The following is a 19,543-nucleotide window of genomic DNA, read 5'->3' on the forward strand; positions in this document are numbered from 1 at the left end:
TATATATCAAGACTGATTCCATGTATTGAGACCACTTTGGGAGCATGAGGGCTGATCTGAATGAATAGCATATTTCAAAATATAAGTTTAGAAGAGCTTGAAAAAACCTGTGAATTTAATACATGAAATTGAAACCCAGAGGAATGAATTCTTTGTCTGCTTGCTACTTTATAGGTCGTAGAAGAAAAAAAGCCCATAGGACCAGGTTTCAGTCTGAATGACTCATGTTGAAGTTTCATGTTGTGTTGGTGATAGGAGGTAGGACTTGTGAGAGAAGATGAGGTTGTTAACAGGGATTGATGCTCTTCTCCTTGTCCCTGAATTGAGTTAATTATTGTGAGAGTAAATATTACAGGACAAATGTGCCTCTCACGTTTTCTCTCTTCCTTACCTGACCCCTTGCCATTCTGGGTTCTGACATGTTATGGAGAAACACAGTCTTCATCAGTTGTAGTTTCCCATTATTGGATTTCCTAACCCTCAGGACTATGAGTCCAAATAAAATTTCTTTGTTTATAAATTATCCACTCTCAAGTATTCTGTTATGGAACAGAGAATAGACTAATTTCAACCACTTATAATTTTACCCTTCATCAGAAATCCTTATAACTTTTCTAAAGCAGGTGATCTTCCCTGCATCTCTCAGAAAATAGTTAACAAGACTTTAGGGATTCAAGAATTCTCTGGAAGTCAGGAAATTTGTGGTCCTTTCTAAGTACAGTTAGAAACTTGGCCATGGATGAGAAAAATGAAGACAAAGGAGCCATTATTTATCCAAAGGGAAATCGTAGGTCCCGTGCTTGTTCAGGACAGCCTCCCCTTTCCCAAAGACTCTCTACCTTTGAGTCTCTACCATGCTCACGCACCTTCTGAGTAGACTGTTCTACCTACTTGCCCTTCTCCTTAGTTGTCTTTAAAGAGAATGCTCGGTTCTCTAGATGACTTCCCTGTCCTTGAAGTCAGTCTGCATATTTTTCTACTTACAATCATTAACATCTTGACTCTCCAGTGGCCTCAAGGACCATCACATCAACCACAGTGCAGAACTCTTTTTTGCAGAGCACACGTTCTGAGAAAGCAGCAGGATCTGGAGCATCTTGCTGCTGCGGCTATTGATCCCCAACTCTGCCTTGCTGGGCAACTTGATAAGTCCCAGAATCTGTCAATAACAGCAGCACTAGTAAACTCGACTTCCTGTAAGTCCACGTTCTATGTCTCTATACTAAAGGTTGCACTATACCCAGCGTTGTACCTAAGTAGATTTTATTGGCTGCCCTGAGCAAGTGTTTCCATTTTTCTGTCCAAACCCCAGTGGATGGAAGTGATACTATAAATGCTAGCAGTTGCTTGTTCCTGTAAAAAGCTTGAATTGTACATTATTTGTAACCACAAGAAAATGTTCTTTCTTCAAATGACAGATTTTTCATTGACCTATATTTTGTTTTGGTATTCCAGTATCTCACTTTTAAAAAACACCAATCGAACAAACCTCAGGAGAGGTTGCTTGGGAGATTGCTTGTGGGTGGTATGACTGAAGAGGTTCCTAGCAGGTCACCTCAAAGTCTTGAGTGCAGTAGTGCCTGGAATTGTACCCTCAAAAACACATTCCTTTGATAGATGATGTGTGGATGTATGGATAGATGATAGATAGATAGATAGATAGATAGATAGATAGATAGATACATACATACATACATACATACATACATACATAGATACATAGATAGACAGATATTGTATAGGTCTTTGAAATGCAGTTCCTCCTGGGATCAGTCTTTTACATACAATTTCTTTTGCCAACTTCTAAGCATTAAACTGAAAGTGATTTTACTGAGCCTTGGGCTCAGCCCCATTGTTTCAGAGATGTTCAATCTGAGGCGGAGGAGACAGGAGTCTAGACCAAGGTCTCATAGCTAGTTAGTAGTGAGTTCAGCTCAGTACCCCATGTCTCCAACCTACTTACCAGAAAGCTTTATGTGTCTGATGGCATCCTGAGGAGACAACTTTCTTTCAAATGTGTCAACCTGTATTAAATTCCATGCCTAAAAATATTCCATGTAGCCCAATTTGATTAGTGCTTCTCTAGAGTCACTGTGATTCTGGAGATGGCAGGCACTGGGGTAATTATATATAAAATTTCCTCTTGGGTTTAAGTCACTTGCAAGATGCAATGGTTATTTTAAAACTAGCGTGTAGAGTGGCATCCTTGGGTAACAGCAATATTGAAATGGAAGAGTGAGAATGATTGACAGGCATTGAATATCACTGTCTAATCCATTAAACATGGTGGGATGGTGTTGGGGCTTACTCCCATTACCACCTGCAGCAGGCACAATGGGTATGTCTGTGTAGCTCAGCAAGAAGTCTAAGTCACAGATTCACATACAGAACCAATATCTTCCATGGCCGTCTGCCAAAGAGTCAGAAAAGAGCCTCACAGGGCAGCAGAGGACCAGATTCGTGGTTAGGAGGACCAGATTCCCAGTCCTTCTGAGAGCACCACAGGTCATGAAGTGAAATGTCTTTAAGTCCCTGGTATAGCTCCGTACTCTTTGCATTTATACAAGTGTCTGCTGTGGTTCTGTGTAATTTACGTCTGTCAAATCCACAGAGATTTGGAGTTCTGAGTATTCGTTGATTTAGTTCTATGTATCCATTCAACTAGCTTTCCTCTAAAATCCAGGACTGTCCTTCTGTGTTGAAAAAATCAGTGCTCTAGAAACAGGTTTTGCAAGCAAGCTTGTGAAATGATTCCTTCTGCCTCCCAGGAAATGGGGTTTTCTATTATCAGCAAGTTAGAGGCACAATCCCTAAACTTTGGTATACAGCATTTATCTGGGGCAGTTGCTCAAAGCAGAGGCACTGAAGTCTAGCTTGTGAAATGCACTAGGAAAGAGACAAGGCTGCTATTGACAGACTTTGGTGCTTCCTGTACCACAATGTGATTTTAATGTTCTCTCTCTCAAGTTTGAAATACATTTTAGAGGGACTCTGATAGAATGGAAGGAAAGCAGTTTGGATGATGGAAGAATTCATTTACTCCCTCCCATTCATTCATTTAAATGGTGAGTTGTTCTCTGCTATGTACACAGGATATCAAGGTCTTAGACTCACACAGACGACTGAAACACAAACCCTGCCCATTAAAAATGAGTGCATATACTTACATTCAGAAATCTCCAGCACTGGAGAACACCGGAAAGCAGTGAAGTTCTGGTGCGATGGTCAGACAGGCTTCACAGAAGAAGTGAGGCCTAAGTGGAGCTTTGGGAGGAGGCACGGGCTAGGGTGCAGCTCGTGGTAGGGTGCCGACCTAGCATGCATGACGTTCTGGTCTGATCGCCACAAAATAGTCACACTTCATTGGTCCACCAAGCAGAAGGGAATTTGGGATGGAAAGATCCACCAGTGACAAAGACTTGGAAACTGGAAAGTGTGCTCGTGTAGAATGTGTCAAGTCTCACGTCAGATGGAGTCTCAGACATTTTTGATTTGCCTTTGACTGATGACTAAGGATATTGGCCATTTTTTCATATAATGTTTATTGGCCAATTTTATTTCTTTACAAATATATGAAAAACATTCATCTCTTTTTATGTTTCATGGATGCTCTGGGGACATTTCATGAGGCTATCATTCCTAGCATTATTCTAATCGTGTTTGAACCATCTTATTAGAATTAATATGTCTGGGTCCCTTAAATGTTAATGCTAAATTAACTGATAATGCCAAATGAGGCTCCACTAATCAGATGGATTATGTTGATTGTCTTTTACCTGTTAGACTGACCTATGAATGGATCTCAGACACCTTTTTAACTTTTCATTATTTTATTATCAAGGGACCTTAATAAAGTTTTCTCCAGATTTTTAACTTAATGCCTATCAAAATCAGTCTTGGCAATTGCTTCTTTTGAATTATCTGCATATCTCTCTTGTCCGGTAGCAATAATAAACAGCACACCCTCTACTCAGACAGGCTCTATACCTCCCAGCGTGCTTTCTCTTTATGTAACTTTGAATGGTTTATTTGGGAAGTCTGTGAATTTCATAAAAATATTGTCATTTTTCTATTGTAACAGCTGACAAAACTGACCCCTCATCTGATCAAATATTTGTCCTAATTAATTGTATTGTTATGTGAAGAAATTCTTAGGCCCTTCTCTTGTTTAAAAGTAAGTGCTGGCTCTGCCTTTTGGTGTTCATAATTAAGATAGCATTTATTTGTAGTAATAATTCAGTATTATATCTCACCAATAGATGTACTGAGCAAGCATCGAAGTGACAAGATAAGTTGCCCTGTTTTGTTCCATATGTCTGTGTTCTAAGTATTCCATAGTTTTAATTGGTTCCCCGCAGAATAACATTTACAAGCATATGGTATGGAAAATGCTGACTGCTTTTGTTATCGTGTGTTTCAGTCCATGTGGTGGCCCTAGTTCATTTGGCCTTTAGATGTGATCAAGAGGTTATGTGATACACTTCATGATGTGTATTACTACTATTGAGTGTTAAATACCACCAATGCCCTGTGTACAGGCGTCCATTCGCATCTGGGCAGAGAACAAATTCGCAGGCGCTTTTATCATGGGTCTGTGCAGCAACATCCCGCTCTCTGGCTCTTGCCTCCTGTGAGGGCTTCTAAGGCTTTGTGAGGCTGCTTCCCATTATGCTTGAGTGGAGGATCTGCCACTGGGAACTTGAAAGAGCCAGGAGGCACAGTAGAGCTTTCTGGCGCCTTGTAGGGGAGATTTACCAGCAATGCCTCGAAAAGGGATTACAGATGTGAATTAGACTCCAGGACTGAAGAAGGGACCAGCTATATTTTGGATATTAGAGGTACTTCTGTCCTTGGGTGGTTTCTTTGGGGAGGATGTGGTAGAATGCGACTGAGTTATTAATGGCTCCGAGATTGTGTGCAAGGCTTCTTTTTAAAACGTTTGCTGTGGAAATTTAAAACATACAGAAGTGGAAAGCATTGCACCATGAATCTGTGGCGGACTTCTTTGTGCCTTGATATTCTAATTTCTTAGGACTGCAGTAACAAACTGCTGAAACCTAGGTGGCTTAGACAACAGAATGTGTTGTCTCCCAGTTCTGAAGGGCGGAAGTTTAATTACGATCTGGTTGTTCAGGTCATGTTTCCTCTGAAGGTGCTGAGGAAAAACCACTCCAGGACCCTCTTCTTACAGATGGTGGGCTCAGGTCTTGCCTGGCTTGAGATGGCCTTCTACTTATGTCTTCACATCAGCTTCTGTCTATGACTTTTTGTTCAAATTTCCGCTTTTTATTAGCACACAGTCAAGTTGGGCTAGGTCATTCATTATCAAATGACCCCATCCTGTTCTGTGTGAATGGTGGCCCCTGGCATTGTGTGAGAGTGGGCATTGCTTGCTGTTATTGTTGCTATTAACTACTTCCTGTCACTTGAGTTTCTCTTTCCAATTAGCTGGGATTTGCCTATCACACGGTGGTCCCAAGCTTGCCATGCCTTCTTTTGTTCACCTACATTTTATGATCAATACCCCCCTACCCACTGCTACATTCTGAAACTACCCACCAAGGATTGAAGTTCTGTTCTTATTTGTTTAAAGACTCTTTCCCCATCTTTTCCACTCTGAGTCTCTGAAGTGGATTAAAAAGTCACTTCCTGTTATAAAAAGTGTTTATGAGTCCAGCTGTCTGGTTTTTGTTTGGTTAATTGTTTTTTGGTTGTTTGTTTCTGTTTTGTTTTGTTGGTACTGGGTTATGAACTTAGCCCATACACTTGCTAGGCTAGCATTCTACTACTAAGCTATAATCCCAGCCCTTTATTTTTCATTTGGTGAAATTTATGTTTAACATAATCTACAGGATTTTAATGCCACAGGCTTCTAAAAAAAGAAACAAACAAACCAAGAGAAATAAATTGGGATCATGGGGTAGGACTTCGATCTATTCATGAAGATAACACTTTCTTGAATCAGTTCAAGTACCACTAAATGTTATTACTCCTGTGGGTCCTCAAACTGCTATCCAGCTCCTACTTGGAAGGCAACTGACAAGCATTCCTGGTGTGGCTACTTGTTTCTGTCTGGAAAGGGCTTCAAATCTTTCTCTGCAGTGTGATCAGCACAGGCTGTGTGGAGATGTGCTCACCTGCTGATGGCTCCTCTTGTTGAAATTTTCAGATTAAACACCAAAATACTGAGAAATTGATATGTAATATTCTGGTTACTGTTGGATTTCTTGACTCTTTCTAATGAAATTACTTTAAAAAGCCCTATTTTAATGAAAATGAAATGGTAAGACAGTTCTGAGCTTTTCATTATTGAACATAGCTGTAGACCAAATGAATATAGATTCATTTACAAGGTGAGTGAAACATTTTAAAAGCTGATATCACCTATTTTACAATGTGTATTATGGAGAAGTATTTTAGTGGGCTGCTGCGTTTTATTATCTACTAAAGTTTCCATGACATTTAAAAATCTTTCTTATTTTTTAGTTTCTAAATATGTCTTTTTTAAAACTGAAAAATCAGTAAATACAACAATAAAATTTCCCTCTGCTATACAAGCCCCTCCCCTTTCCATTTCAGTAGTTGACTTATTTAGAACATCAAGGCAGAAAATCTTGTTCAGATATCTCAGTGCTAAAGGTCTTCTCCATAATCTATTCAGCTGATTATCCCATTAAAATTACAAAAGTAAATTCAAATGGTTAATAATAAAACTCCAATTGTGTGTTGGGAGGAGCTAGAGATATGGGTCAGTGGTTAAGAGCACTTTCTGTTCTGGCAGAGGACCCAAGTTCCATTCCCAGCATCCACAATGAGCAGCTCACTACGGCCTATAGCATCAGCTCCAGGAGAATCCAACATGTCTGGCCTCTACAGGCACTGGCACTCATGTGTACATACTTTCACAGTCACATACATGCACATAAGTAAAAACCGTAAAGCTAATTTAAAAAAAAAAGTCTAATTGTTGAGTTCTGTTTGGCTATTCAAAACAGTTCTGTCAATGAACAACAGCAGGCAAAGAGGGAATGTTCAGGTGACTGTAAAATAGCTATTTCCTTCTTAGAATCATTAAGTCCTATTATTTAAAGTTGGGAAAGATATGATACATAGAGGACTTGAAACTCTAAATTGAAAAGGGTTGTTCCTACCAGAACATGGCACTTAGTTAATGCAAACATATTTATGCTTATATCAGTGGGGGCACTGGCATGTAGCTCAAATGGCAGAGTGCTTGCCTAGCATGCATGAATCCTTGGATTTGAGACCTCGCCCCCCATAAACTGCATGTTGTAGCGCCTATAGTCCCAGCACTCAGGAAGTAGAGGCAGGAGGATTGAAAGTTCAAGGTCATCCTCAGGTCTGTAATGAGTTTAGGCCAACCTGGGTTACATGAGATCCTATCAAGCAACTAAAAACCAACCAACCCAAAACCAAAAGAAAAACACAAACAAAAACGAAACAAAAAATAAAACATTCAAAACAAAGCAAAACCCCCAAATCAGTGGGATAATACGAAATTTTCATATGCATTTATTTCCGTATCTACATATCCTTCTACTCTGTTCTAGTTGCAAAATGTGAATTGTAATCACTTTTATTCCATATCTAGCTATTGTGGGTCAGGTACTATTTAGTTTCAAAGTTTTCTAGTTTCCAAAACCCATATATTTAATATTACATGTATTTTATATTTGTATATATGAATACAGGGTTGGGGGGGAGAATGAGCATGGAGGTCACTTGGAAGGTGAGAGTTCTATCATTGAAAAACACACAGTGTAATAAATAATGGCATCATTAAAAACTGTCATCTTTGCAAAGTACAGTAATTGCTCTGCGTATCCCTTGCACATTTCCCAGCGAACCTGCGAGAGCACGCCGTGCTGGAAACTGTCTTCTCCTCCCGCCTGCTTCTAGCCCTGTGTCTGTTCATTACTGTCATGTCTGAGCCGGTTTCAGACGCGCCAGGTGTGTGGTGTCACCGGCCTGACGTCTGTTCCAAATTCAGACATTTACACTCGCGAGTATTAAAGCAATAGATCTTCCTAGGACAACAAAAGCTGAATGCAGAAAAGCAAGGCTTCTGGGAGACGCCTTCGGAGCGCATCTCCTGTTCCTGGGGAGAGAACACCTGACTAATTAGCTCCAGCACTTCCAATCCAAAGGAGCAGAAATAATTAAAGCAACGGCAGCAACCTATGCCACATAGTGCCGGCCACGGAGAGGATGCCACGTTTAGAGATCCCCGTTTGAATCCCAGCTCACAAAAGATAGGTCTGGAAACTGGATATAAAGTGGCAGATGACATTTTTGCACAAGAATTCATTAAAGAAAAATGAAAATATTTACAAATTCTTTTCATTTGGCAGTGCTGAGGATGAGTGCGGGCCTCGCACATGCTAGGCAGGACCTCCAGCTCCAGTCCCTTTTCCTTTCCTTCCTCTTTACTTTTTTGACACAATCTCTTACAATAATTATTTTCTTATTTAAGTTCTTAAACACACACCAGCAGAAAGGACAGAGAGAATGCCACAAATCCTTCTTCCAGCTTCAAAAATTGCCAACATTCTTGTGAAAATGTTTAAATGTGAAGTATTAACTTTTGTTGAAAGCCCTTTCATATCTTACTGTGTTATTCTATTTAATTGCCAGAAGGAAGTTATTTAAGTTTTACAATATATTTCCTACATTTTATTAACTAAAGAGTCATACATAGTATAACTGTAAAATCTTATCACTAGCACCAAATGCAGCTCTGTAATTCTTTAGACATTCACATGTGCAAAATCATGGTCTGGGAATAAATCCCAGGATCGCTGGCTATGATGACAATAGATTCCCCTTTACTCTTTAAATCATTTGAACTAGAACTTCAGAATTACTTGACACTGGACATCCATTAACCATTCTTTCAATACATGAATTCATGAATTTTATTCATGTAGGACTATACTATATTATAAGGCACATTGCAGAGCATTATTTTAAAGTCAGAAAATTTAACAGCTAAGACAACCCCCAGTTTGTGCTGTGTCTTCCTTTACACCAAGGCACACTGACAACTTCACCCTGGAAACCACTGGAGGATTCCAAATGGTGAATCCTAAAGCCTCTTCTAACTTGGAACTTCAGTAGATCCAAGTATGATTAGGAACGCTTTCTGAAATTGTCCTCCTGTAGACTGAAATTGTCCTCCGTGTAGAGCACCTCAATGTTCCCTTTTCAGCAGTCTACAGGGCCTGGTAATCCTAGGGAGATCATCACAACTCCCCTTTGAGACAGGGGCTCCTACTCCCAAGCCTCCTCATGAGACGCAATCTCCATTTCTTGTGGATCTGATGGGGGTGGTGGGGTCGTGGTGGCATTTTATCTTCTTTGACTTCCATAACTTTGAATACATTGTATCATCTCATTTGTTCATTTCTTTTTCTATTAATTACCCAGTCACATCCTTTACCTCTTATTCCTTCACATTGCTTGACTTTTAAAAATATTTCTTTTTAATTTTTTTACTTATGTGTGTGTGTCTGTGTGTCTGTGTGTCTGTGTGTGGGTATGTGCATGTGTGTGCAGGTGTCTGCAGAGGCCAAAGGTGTTGGTCCCCCCAAAACTGCTGCTACAAGTAGTTGTGAGCTGCCCAGTATGGGTGCTGGGAAGTGAATTTGGATCTTCAAGAAGAGCAACAAGTGCTCTTAACCACGGAGTCATCTCTTCAGCCCATTGCTTGACGTTTTAGAAAATCAACATGTACAAACTCTTTGGATGGTAGAAATATTACCCTACCAATGGAAAGACTGCACAGATTTTATGCAAACAACATCTTCTGTTGTGCTGTTTATTTTTATCATTCCCTTTTGGTACTATTGTCCTACCAAAATTTAATGATCTATTTACCATCTTAGATTTAGTATTAACTCATTTTACCAGTTTTGCAAACAGAAGAGTAAATGCACATCAGTCAAGAACTTGGAGATCTGTGTTGTCCTCCAGACTTGTCCGGAGTGTGTTTGCCACACTGTCTGGGAGCAGAGTAGGTAGACTGGGAAAAAACAGTGCACACAATGTGCCTGGCTGTTAGTGCTAGAAATGATAATGCTATATTAAATAATGCATGCTTATTGCATACCTAATGCAGCATACTGAACAAATCGTATGTTCCTTGATGCCCAAGGCCAGAGAACAAAGTAGCATCTTAGTGACATTACCAAAATTGAATATGTTAATATTTTGATAGTTTATTCATCAATTAAAGTTTGATAAATATTCTTTAAAATGTGAACAGTAATGTTTTGAGGTCCATAACAATATGAGAATTGAAAGCACTTGTCTTAAGCAGTCACAAAAATGTAGTTAGACAATATTATGATAATATTTAACCTGCTAACATAGTAATGCTTTGATACATGGTGGATAATTTGAGAATTTGGTATTTTTGTGAGTGGGCATGAAAATTTCTGCAACTTTTCTGGTGAGCATTAAAATATTTCATTCTTTGACCTAGAAATTTAGAACCAGTGAGTTTATCCTGGAGAAACAACTAGTAATGGATGCAAAAACATTATCTCCCAAATATCTACTGTAGTCATGAATGCTTCCAAAATTTTAAATAAAATAAATCTCTCACAGCAGACGACTGGGCAGATGAATTACACTGATCTATTAAAGAATGTTGTTGAATGCGCCAAGCAGCTGGGGCTATGAAAGGAAATACAAGCCATCCCTGGTCATTACAATAGCTATGTCTTAGAACTTTAAGAGAACAGTGTTACGTTTAAAAGAGAGGTTAAAACAATTACATATAGCAGGACAGAATACACATGAAAGCATGGAAGAAAGATTAGAAGGTGCATACTAAATGTTCATTGTGGTTAATTAATTTGCGAAATTGAGTATTTTTCAAAATGTTGCAATTTAAAAACTTTTAATAATATGCACATATTATTTTCACAATTTTTAATAATACCTGTATATATTTTACAAAGTAATAGCTTCGTAAACCTCAGGGGCCTAGGAATGCCTGGATGTAAAAGGGCATTCCTTTGCATTTGGTCTTTGAAACTCTATGTTGCCTTTGATGACGGTCATTCAATAAAGAAGTTCTTCCTGAAGTTCAGTCGACTCTCGGGTGGATGTAACAGCCTCTGGCCTGGAGGACTAAGCACGGAGAGGAGGCACAAGGCAACATAAGGGTAGAGGAGAGAGGGATAAGATTAAGAACCCAGGGTCACATCTCTCTCCATGAGAAAGATGATGGCCCCTGAGTCGGAAAAGGGAAAGGTTGAGAGCTTGTCAAGACCTATAAAACCACAGAAGACAAACTCCTAGAATACACTGTCTGTTTAAATTAGATGGGAACAGTTGGTCATAGACAGAAACTCATACAAAGCCCACAGCTAAAAAAATTAAGACCCCTTCTCAGGAAGCTGTGTAGAATGGTCCCTGTGAGTTTCTTAGGGAAGGTGAGGGTTTGGGGAGGAAGGGAAATGAAACTTGATGTTCTAAAATTGAAGTTATGGAGGAAAAATAATGGTACTTTTTCCAAAAGAATCCTGAACAAATATAAAAAATAAAATGCTGTCAATAAAATGAATTATTTTGCCCAAATGCCCAAATCAATATGATGCAGAATGATGTAGATAACTTATATTTGAGGTCACTCCATCTGAGAACATTCTCCTTTCAAGATTGGCAACAACAGGCTGAGGAAGAGTACATTCAGCTGAGAATGCAAGAGTGGTTGGTGTCTGAGTGCCAGGGATCCAGATGGTCTAGTCCAATCTGAAGGTGGCTGAGGATCCACACTGCTCATCTAAGAAGGTTCTCAGGCAGTATTCAAGGTTAGGTATATGTTCACCACACCTGATCGAAATAGCCTCTAGCATTTGAAAACATAGAGGAGGTTGAAGTCTATCTGACCTCAGCTATGTGTAGATGAAATTGTTTATATTAGTTCCCATTCCCAAACTTTCTTAAATAAAAGATATTAAAAGAAGGCATCCTACAGTCTGGCAAGAAGGCAGAGGAAAAATATTGGGCCTGGTTGGGGATAGACAATGTATCAATAAAAGAAGGGTGGCTGAAACAATTAGGGAGGAGAGAGAAAGATAGTGAGTTAACTACTTTGGTCCAAACCAACAAAAAGACAGTTATACATTCCTGAATATTTGTTAAATCTTAAGGGACTGGAGAGATGACTCAGCAGTTAAAAGCATTGGCTGCTCTTGCAGAGGACCAGGATTCAGTTCCCAGCACCCACATGATGGCTAACAACTATCTGTAGCTCGAGTTCTAGGGGATCTGACCCCCTCTGATGGCCTCCACAGGCATTGCACACATGCGGTGCACTTACATGCAAGCGAAACACACACATTATAGTAAAAATAAATACAATTTTTAAAAAGGGGGGTAGAGAGATAGCTTAGAAGTTAAGAGCACTGGCTGCTCTTGCAGAGGACCCAGGTTCTGTTCTCAGCACCCACATGGCGGCTAACAACCGTCTGTAACTCCAGTTCCAGAGAATACAGTGCCCTCTTCTGACCTCCATGGGCATTGCACGACATGGGTACACTTACATACATGCAGACAATGCACTCATACACATAAAATAAAACTAATAAAATTATAAAAACAGTTTTTTTACTTAAATTCCAGCATGGCTGACCATGAGGGTGATGCCATTCTGTTGTGTACGCCTCTTTCCTGATCAGTCCAGAAGCAAACGGTACATTACCTTACAGACTGTCTTCCTAGCCCCAAACTTCCCAGGCACCAGTTCTCTTATCCGCAGCCAGTGGACTGTCAATGTCACAACTTAGGTTTTCCTTCCCTAAATTTTCATTATAAAAAATACCATTGGCTCCTCAGTTCAGTGGAGACAAATCCAACGTCTAGAAAGGAATCTGTAGAAAGGTCCCCAGACCGGTTCTTTCCTATAAAGTCTCAACACATCCTTCCATTTCAGAAATTCCTCAGTCTCAAGAGTTTAGGATTAATAACGATGAAGTCAAGGCCTATAGGCCAACATAAAGTTACCTGAATTGGCTTTCAGTTTTATCAGGCAATCATCATAATCCTCTTCAGTCTTCCATTGAAAGCCTTTGGTCCTTTCCCAATTTGTTTATATTCATCTATTACGTCACCAATTAAATTATGACATTTGTGAGAAAATTAAATATAAAATGCCTGTGTCCTAAATTTGTAGATTCTGGTAAATGCTTTTGCTCTTACCCATGACCTGAGGTAACCTCTCAGAAGAAACAAGGTACAATCTCCTGTTATTGGAAACTGAGGCATGGGACCAACCATGCAAAGAAAAGATACCAAGAGACTCATGTGGAGAAAGTGGGAATGTTTATTCATGCCAGAGGACGTGAGTAGAGTTTCTTCCCAAAAAACTCCATCCCCCAATTTAGTTCCTTCACAGTTTTCCTATCTCCCACATTATTCTTTAACTGTTACAGCATTAGTGGGTTTAAGTTACAGCCTATATGATTACCAACACAAGTGATTGCGTGCCCAAAGACCACTGAAAGGAGATTCCTTCTGCAGGCATGTTTGCACAGGCAGGTATTGAGGGCAGACGTTAAGACATTCTTTAACTACAGAGTTAATTGCAGGTGCCTTAGCAAGCACGGTAATTGCAAACAGATGTTCCACTAGATAACGGTGGTTTCCATTTCTCAAGATAGCTTTCTCCATTTTAGCTTTGATTCCTCTTTCAACATAAAATTTAGTAAAAATTCATAAAACTAATATAATGTGAGTACTAAAGTATAAAAATCCTAAAAACAAAAGTGACATTAAATGCATGGGTTACTTTCCCTTTCATGCCCAGTCACTTATTATGTTTAAATTTGTTTTTAATTAAATTTTTTATAGAAATTTTTGTGATTTTCATATGATATAATTTGGTGGTATTTAGATCCCTCCCCTCTGGGGACTGGCGAGATGGCCCATTGGTTAAGAGTGCTCACTGCTCTTGCAGAGGACCACAGTTCCATTCCCAGTACCCGTGCTGGGGCCAGCTCACAACCTCCTGTAACTCCAGCTCCACGGTATTCAATGCCTTATTCTGACCTCCATGGGCAGGGTTTTCACATGCACACCCCTCCCCTACAATATACATATTTAAAAATAATAGAAATTAAAAATTTACAAAGAAGAAAGTCTGTAAACAGTGGAAACAGAAGTACCCCATTTTCGTTAAGTACATGTGTAAACATATATATGTAAATATCAAAATGTGTATAATCAATGTTAGCACTACATCTGATTTATGATGGCATGTGTTTCTTATCAGAAAAATAAAGAAAAACACAGACTGGAGAATAAAACATGAAGATTCTAGTCTGAGGCAGGAGAGCCTTGCTTTATACTGCAAAATAAACATGAAAGAAACCAGGTGGCAAAAAGGAAGGCTGAAAGCAGGACCCCTCCATGCCAAGCAAATCTGCCACACCTAAGCCTGGCTCTCTTTGGAGATGCCACTCTCTAAATTTAGGAGAGCCCTTTTCCCTTTCCTTCCATTTTTTATTTATTGATAAGGATGAGGGAACAAGATATGTGCTTTGGGGGCTGGAGAAGAGCACTGGCTACTGTTGCAGAGGAACCGAGTTGGGTTCTCAGCACCCACATGGCCTCTTAAAACCATCTATAACTCCAGTTCCAGGGCATCTGACACCCTCTTCTGGCCTCTGTGGGCATTGGGCATACACATGGTGCATATACATGCAGGCAAAACACTCATGCATATAAAATAAAAATAATAAATAAAATTTTTGAAAAAAGCTAGGAAGTTACTCTTGGTAAGAAGTCTCATTTTAGCTGTGTATAGAAACACACCTTGAAAGTTTATTAAAAGTTTATTATAATAATGATAGAAAAATGTCATGAAGTAAATAAATTAAAAAATAAAAACCTTTTGTTAATAAAAGCTTCCTTTTGTCAAAAAACAGCAATAATAAAATGAGTTAAATTTTGAATTAAAAAAAAGAAAAATGTCATGAGCTGGACTGCTGGAATGTTCAATATATTTTCTTTTCTAATTATGGGGAACTCTGGCTATCTACTTGGAATGTATTTAGATGGCAAAACTGGCTCTATCTATTTCATCCAATTATAAGTGTTCTATTTGTGACGGGCTTGGCAGTGCTGGGTTTAGGCACTAACATCAAGTCTTTGGTCTCTGAAATTCCTTAACGCTTACCGTGCTTGTGCTGCTATTGAGGCAGGGACATTAACTTACCAGATTTGTTCTTTCCTGATGTCACAAACTCACGTTTAGGAAAACACTCATCAGTAATTACTGACTGAATGTGTTGGGTACACCCTAACCTCATGGCCCTTGCAGCAGTCTCCCCAAGGCCTGAGGCATCTTTGGGCTCTATTCCCTAGCTTCAGGTCCTTATTCAATCATCGTGTTTTCCAAAGAAACTCATCCCAGAATCCTACTAATATTTCAGCACCTCTCCCCCATTTCTCATTATCTGATTGATTTGTCAGCTCTAACACATGCGAAAGTACCACGGTATCTGTGATTTTCCTTCATTTGACTGCTGTTCCTAGGACTTAGAATGGACCTTGTACAAGCAAGTTTCTGCTGTTGAAGGATGCTAATAGCTTGAATGTATAAAATTATACATGAGCCCCTTTATAATTTGTCTGTAAATCATCAGAACACAGTATGAACAGCCGGGACATTAACACAAAGCGTGAACATCAGTGAGTAACAGTATCTGGATGTGAAACCTGCCTTCCTCCTGTGGCAGAGGCATCTTTGGGTTGAGGACTCAGCAATGCCATTGCTGTCCTGTGAGTGGATCCATGGGCACCTCCTGACCCTTGACATCAGTGTTCAGAATTTTCTGCATTGGCCTGACCTATGTGCTTTCTGTTTGTTCTGCAGAGGTTATTCTTTTGTGTGAAAACTTGAGTGGGGTTGTGTGTTTGCTGGTGTCAACCTCAGTATGAGGTCAGTCTTCCCTACAGGGCAAATCTGTGACAGGCTTCAGACGTTATTTTTCCAAGCCTGCAGGGGTCACTCTGAGCATAGGATCCATGATCTCCCCATTTCTCCTGCTCCCCAGCTCTATCCTATCAGTAGTCATTGATAGGGACTATGCTGGGCACTGAGCCTTTGAGATGCCCTGAGGCCAAACCTGTCCCTTTTACAGCTCATTGACAGACACGAAAGTACCTTCTGGTTGTGATGTCATTTCTGTCTGGTTCATATTCTCAACCCAGTTGAAATTTCCCATAATATTTTAAAGATTTATTTTATTTTTAATTATGTTCTGTGTCTGTGTGAGGGTATGCGCACATGAGTGCAGGTGCCCATAGAATCCAAAAGAGGTCATTCAGTCCCTTGGAACTGGAGTTACAGGTGGTTGTAAGCTGCCTGACATGGACACTGGAAACTGAACTTGGGTCCTCTGCAAGAGCAGGGTATGTTCTTTAACTGCTTAGCCATCTCTCCAGCCCCATCTTCTTTTGGATTGTGGCCTGGTTTCTAGACAGTTCCTTCAAATAAAAGTGCACTGTCAGGTGATGCATTGAGCCAGGCATGCTCCCTGGCATATGTTCTCCATCAGAGCTGCCTTGAGAGCTGGGACTCAGAGCAGCACTCTGTAGATCAGTAGTGGAGGAAGAGTGTGTTACCAGGGTTGGCTGGTGTGAGTTGCATTAGTAACATTTGTTGTTGCTGGGACAAAACACCTGACAAAAGCAAATCAAGGAAGGAAAGGTTTATTTTGGCTCACAGTTTAAGACACAGTTCCTGTCCTAGGGAAGTCATAGAGTCAGGGGCTTGACTCAGCTGGTCGTCCACAGTCAGAAAGCAGAGACAGATGGATACTGGTGCTTGCCTAGTTTTCTCCTTATTTGGACCATGGAACAGTGCTGCCCACATTTAGGATGGGTCTTCCCACCTCGATGAAATTAACCATTAAAAATAGAAACTCCCTCACAGAAATTTCTAGAGGTTTGTCTCCCAAATGACTGTCAAGTTGACAATATTACATCACATGGATGAATGGCATTGGAAGATACCATGACCATGAAAGAACCTGACGTGTGGGAAGAAAGGAAGCCAACAGGGAAATGAGGCCGCGTGCAAAGGCACAAGACAGCACAGGAAACCTCCGGGCTTTGCACTGGAGTCCGCCTGGCACTGACCTATAAGATAGTATGTTTTTCGTCTCTAAATGAAGAAGGTTTCTGGCTTGTGAGAACTGAGTCTAGCATGCTTTAGATTACAAACCTCATCTGCCTCTTTTCTGTTTTAAAGTAATAATTGGGGGTTGCACTTGGAAGTGAACTGACACACAAATATTGCTATATCCTGCACATCTTTTATATAAGTCAAAGATTGAACCAGAACTATGTCTTGGAATGATGAAGCCTAGACAAGAAAACAATTAAGTCAACAATATTGTTGTTACAGATGTCTGCAGCCTTGCAGTGTTTAGCCTTCTCTGCTCCCTCAGTGTCATGCTCACTCATGTGGACACAGTCACTAAGGCCTTATGAGGTGGTTAGAGTAGGGCAGGGAGTTGGCTCTTACCATGTCAGGCTGTAGGCTCTAGAAACAAGCTTGACCCCATCACAGACTCCTCTGACCTGAGAAAGTGCTGTTGATCATCCTACTGCCAGTCTCAGACGTGGGAGAAGTGAGGTAATGTCTACTTTGACCTTTTGAGCTTCTCAGAAGAACAACATTTACAGTAATACAGTAATGTGATTTCCTGACACATTTTCTCATGTTGTAATGAACTGGAATTCTATTTACCTAAATTGCTTTAGGTGCTTCTAGAATATTTTGCCATCTTGACCTTGAGATCTGGGCCTAGACTAGAACCCTGAAAGGATGCTCAGCCTAGTGAGCCAGCTGTACATTTATGATGTTTGAAAAGGACCTTGGGAAAGGAAGTCATGAGAACTAGACTGGGTGATAATGGGGTATTATCCTTATCTTCAGAATCTATACCACACTTTAAGCTTTCTGTTTTATTAAAAATAAATACATATTCAGAAAAACAAAAAACCACATCTGTGTTAATTTAGCAACATCACATACTAAATGACTCATCTGTAAAATCTATCTGCCACTTTTCTCTGTGATGGGCTCTACCTAGCCTCCTTCAAGATTTCCTTCATTTTTTGTTGATTCATAAAATCATACGTGCACAGATGGCATGAAAGTAGAAGTGACACTGTATGGGGAACAAAGGGGATGAGCAGGAGGGGGGAGTGGCAGGGTGTGGGATATGCCCAAAGTACATTACACACGTTCAGGAAATGGCCTTTATGTAACCCAGCAAAGTAATGCGAAAATATTTACTTCATCTTGTTGCGTGGGCCAGATCCTCAGTGTTTAATAATTTGCTTCTGATACATTGATACTATCAATTCCGTAAAATACTAGCAGTATTTTTGGTTCATTTGCAAAATACCTGGCTGGTTATTTCCTAATGCTTTAACTTTGTTCTGCATATAAAGGACTCCCAAGTGGCTTTTGTTGAAACAGTCATAACCAATGTAGCTTGGTAAACAATATCACAGTAAGATGGCTTTCTAGTCAGTTTTAAACAGAAAGATTAAGAGCACTGACTGTTCTTGCAGAGGACCTGGGCTCCATTCCAAGTGCCCACATGGTGGCTAAGAACCATCCTTAACTCAAGTTCCAGGGGAATCCAACACCCTCTTCTGATCCCTGTGCAGTTGTACGACATGGGTGCACTTACACAGGTGCAGGCAATACACTCATACACATAAAATAAAAATAACAAATAAAATACTTTTTAAAAACAGAGAGATTAAAAGAAGGGGTGAAAGTGAAAGGAGGGAACACATGTGTTGCTGCTGATAAAACATAAAGATATTAATTATAGCTGGGATGGTGGATGGAGCACACCTATAATCCCAGCACCTGGGAAGTAGAGGCAAGAGAGTCAGTAGTTCAAGGTCTTCATCAGCTACAGAATGAAACTGAGGCCAGCTTGGGCTGCATGAGACTGTTTCACACATATACATACATACACACACAGATATTAACTTATTTTATAATTATTTATATCAGGTGGTTTGCTATGGAATTTTCTAGAAGCACTTGGTTTTGTGGAAGTTTCAAAGGAATGTCAGCTTTCTGTAAAGGAATTTAAGAAACTACTGAGTAAGCCATAAAAAAGAAGAGAAGTGACAATATACACTTTTATTTTTAAAAAATTTTATTTTTTTTAATTTTATGTGTATGAGTGTATTGCCTGCATGTATGTGAGTGCACCCATGTCGTGCAGTGCCTCAGAGGTCAGAAGAGGGCTTCAGAGTCCCCTAGAACTGGAGTTAAGGACGATTTGTAGCCACCATGTGGGTGCTGGGAATCGAACTTGGGTCTTCTGCAAGAGCAGTGAGTGTTCTTAACTGCTAAGCCATCTCTTCAGCCCTATATATACTTTTAAAAGAGTACTTAATACAATTTTTATTTTTAGACCAATGATATAAACACATCCCTTTTCCTGAATGAGAAAAATCTGTAAATTCACCG

General features: G+C 39.9%; 1 protein-coding gene across 15 annotated transcripts in view; it reads left to right on the forward strand.

The window, feature by feature from the left end:
* Window positions 1-19,543, forward strand: part of Prune2 (prune homolog 2 with BCH domain) — a 284,817-nt gene that overhangs the window by 27,397 nt on the left and 237,877 nt on the right. The window contains exons 2-3 of one of the 15 annotated variants that reach the window (XM_029563627.1): window positions 1,060-1,196; window positions 2,968-3,065. The exons of 13 other annotated variants lie outside the window; for them this stretch is intronic. In XM_029563627.1, the coding sequence (XP_029419487.1) occupies window positions 3,063-3,065 (3 nt within the window). In that variant the 5' untranslated portion in view covers window positions 1,060-1,196; window positions 2,968-3,062. The remainder of the gene's footprint in view (window positions 1-1,059; window positions 1,197-2,967; window positions 3,066-19,543) is intronic. One more of the 15 variants, XM_029563633.1, reaches the window with a different exon arrangement.

The sequence above is a fragment of the Nannospalax galili genome, unplaced genomic scaffold, assembly GCF_000622305.1.
Source record: "Nannospalax galili isolate Female #2095 unplaced genomic scaffold, S.galili_v1.0 scaffold1296, whole genome shotgun sequence".
NCBI classification, from domain to species: domain Eukaryota; kingdom Metazoa; phylum Chordata; class Mammalia; order Rodentia; family Spalacidae; genus Nannospalax; species Nannospalax galili.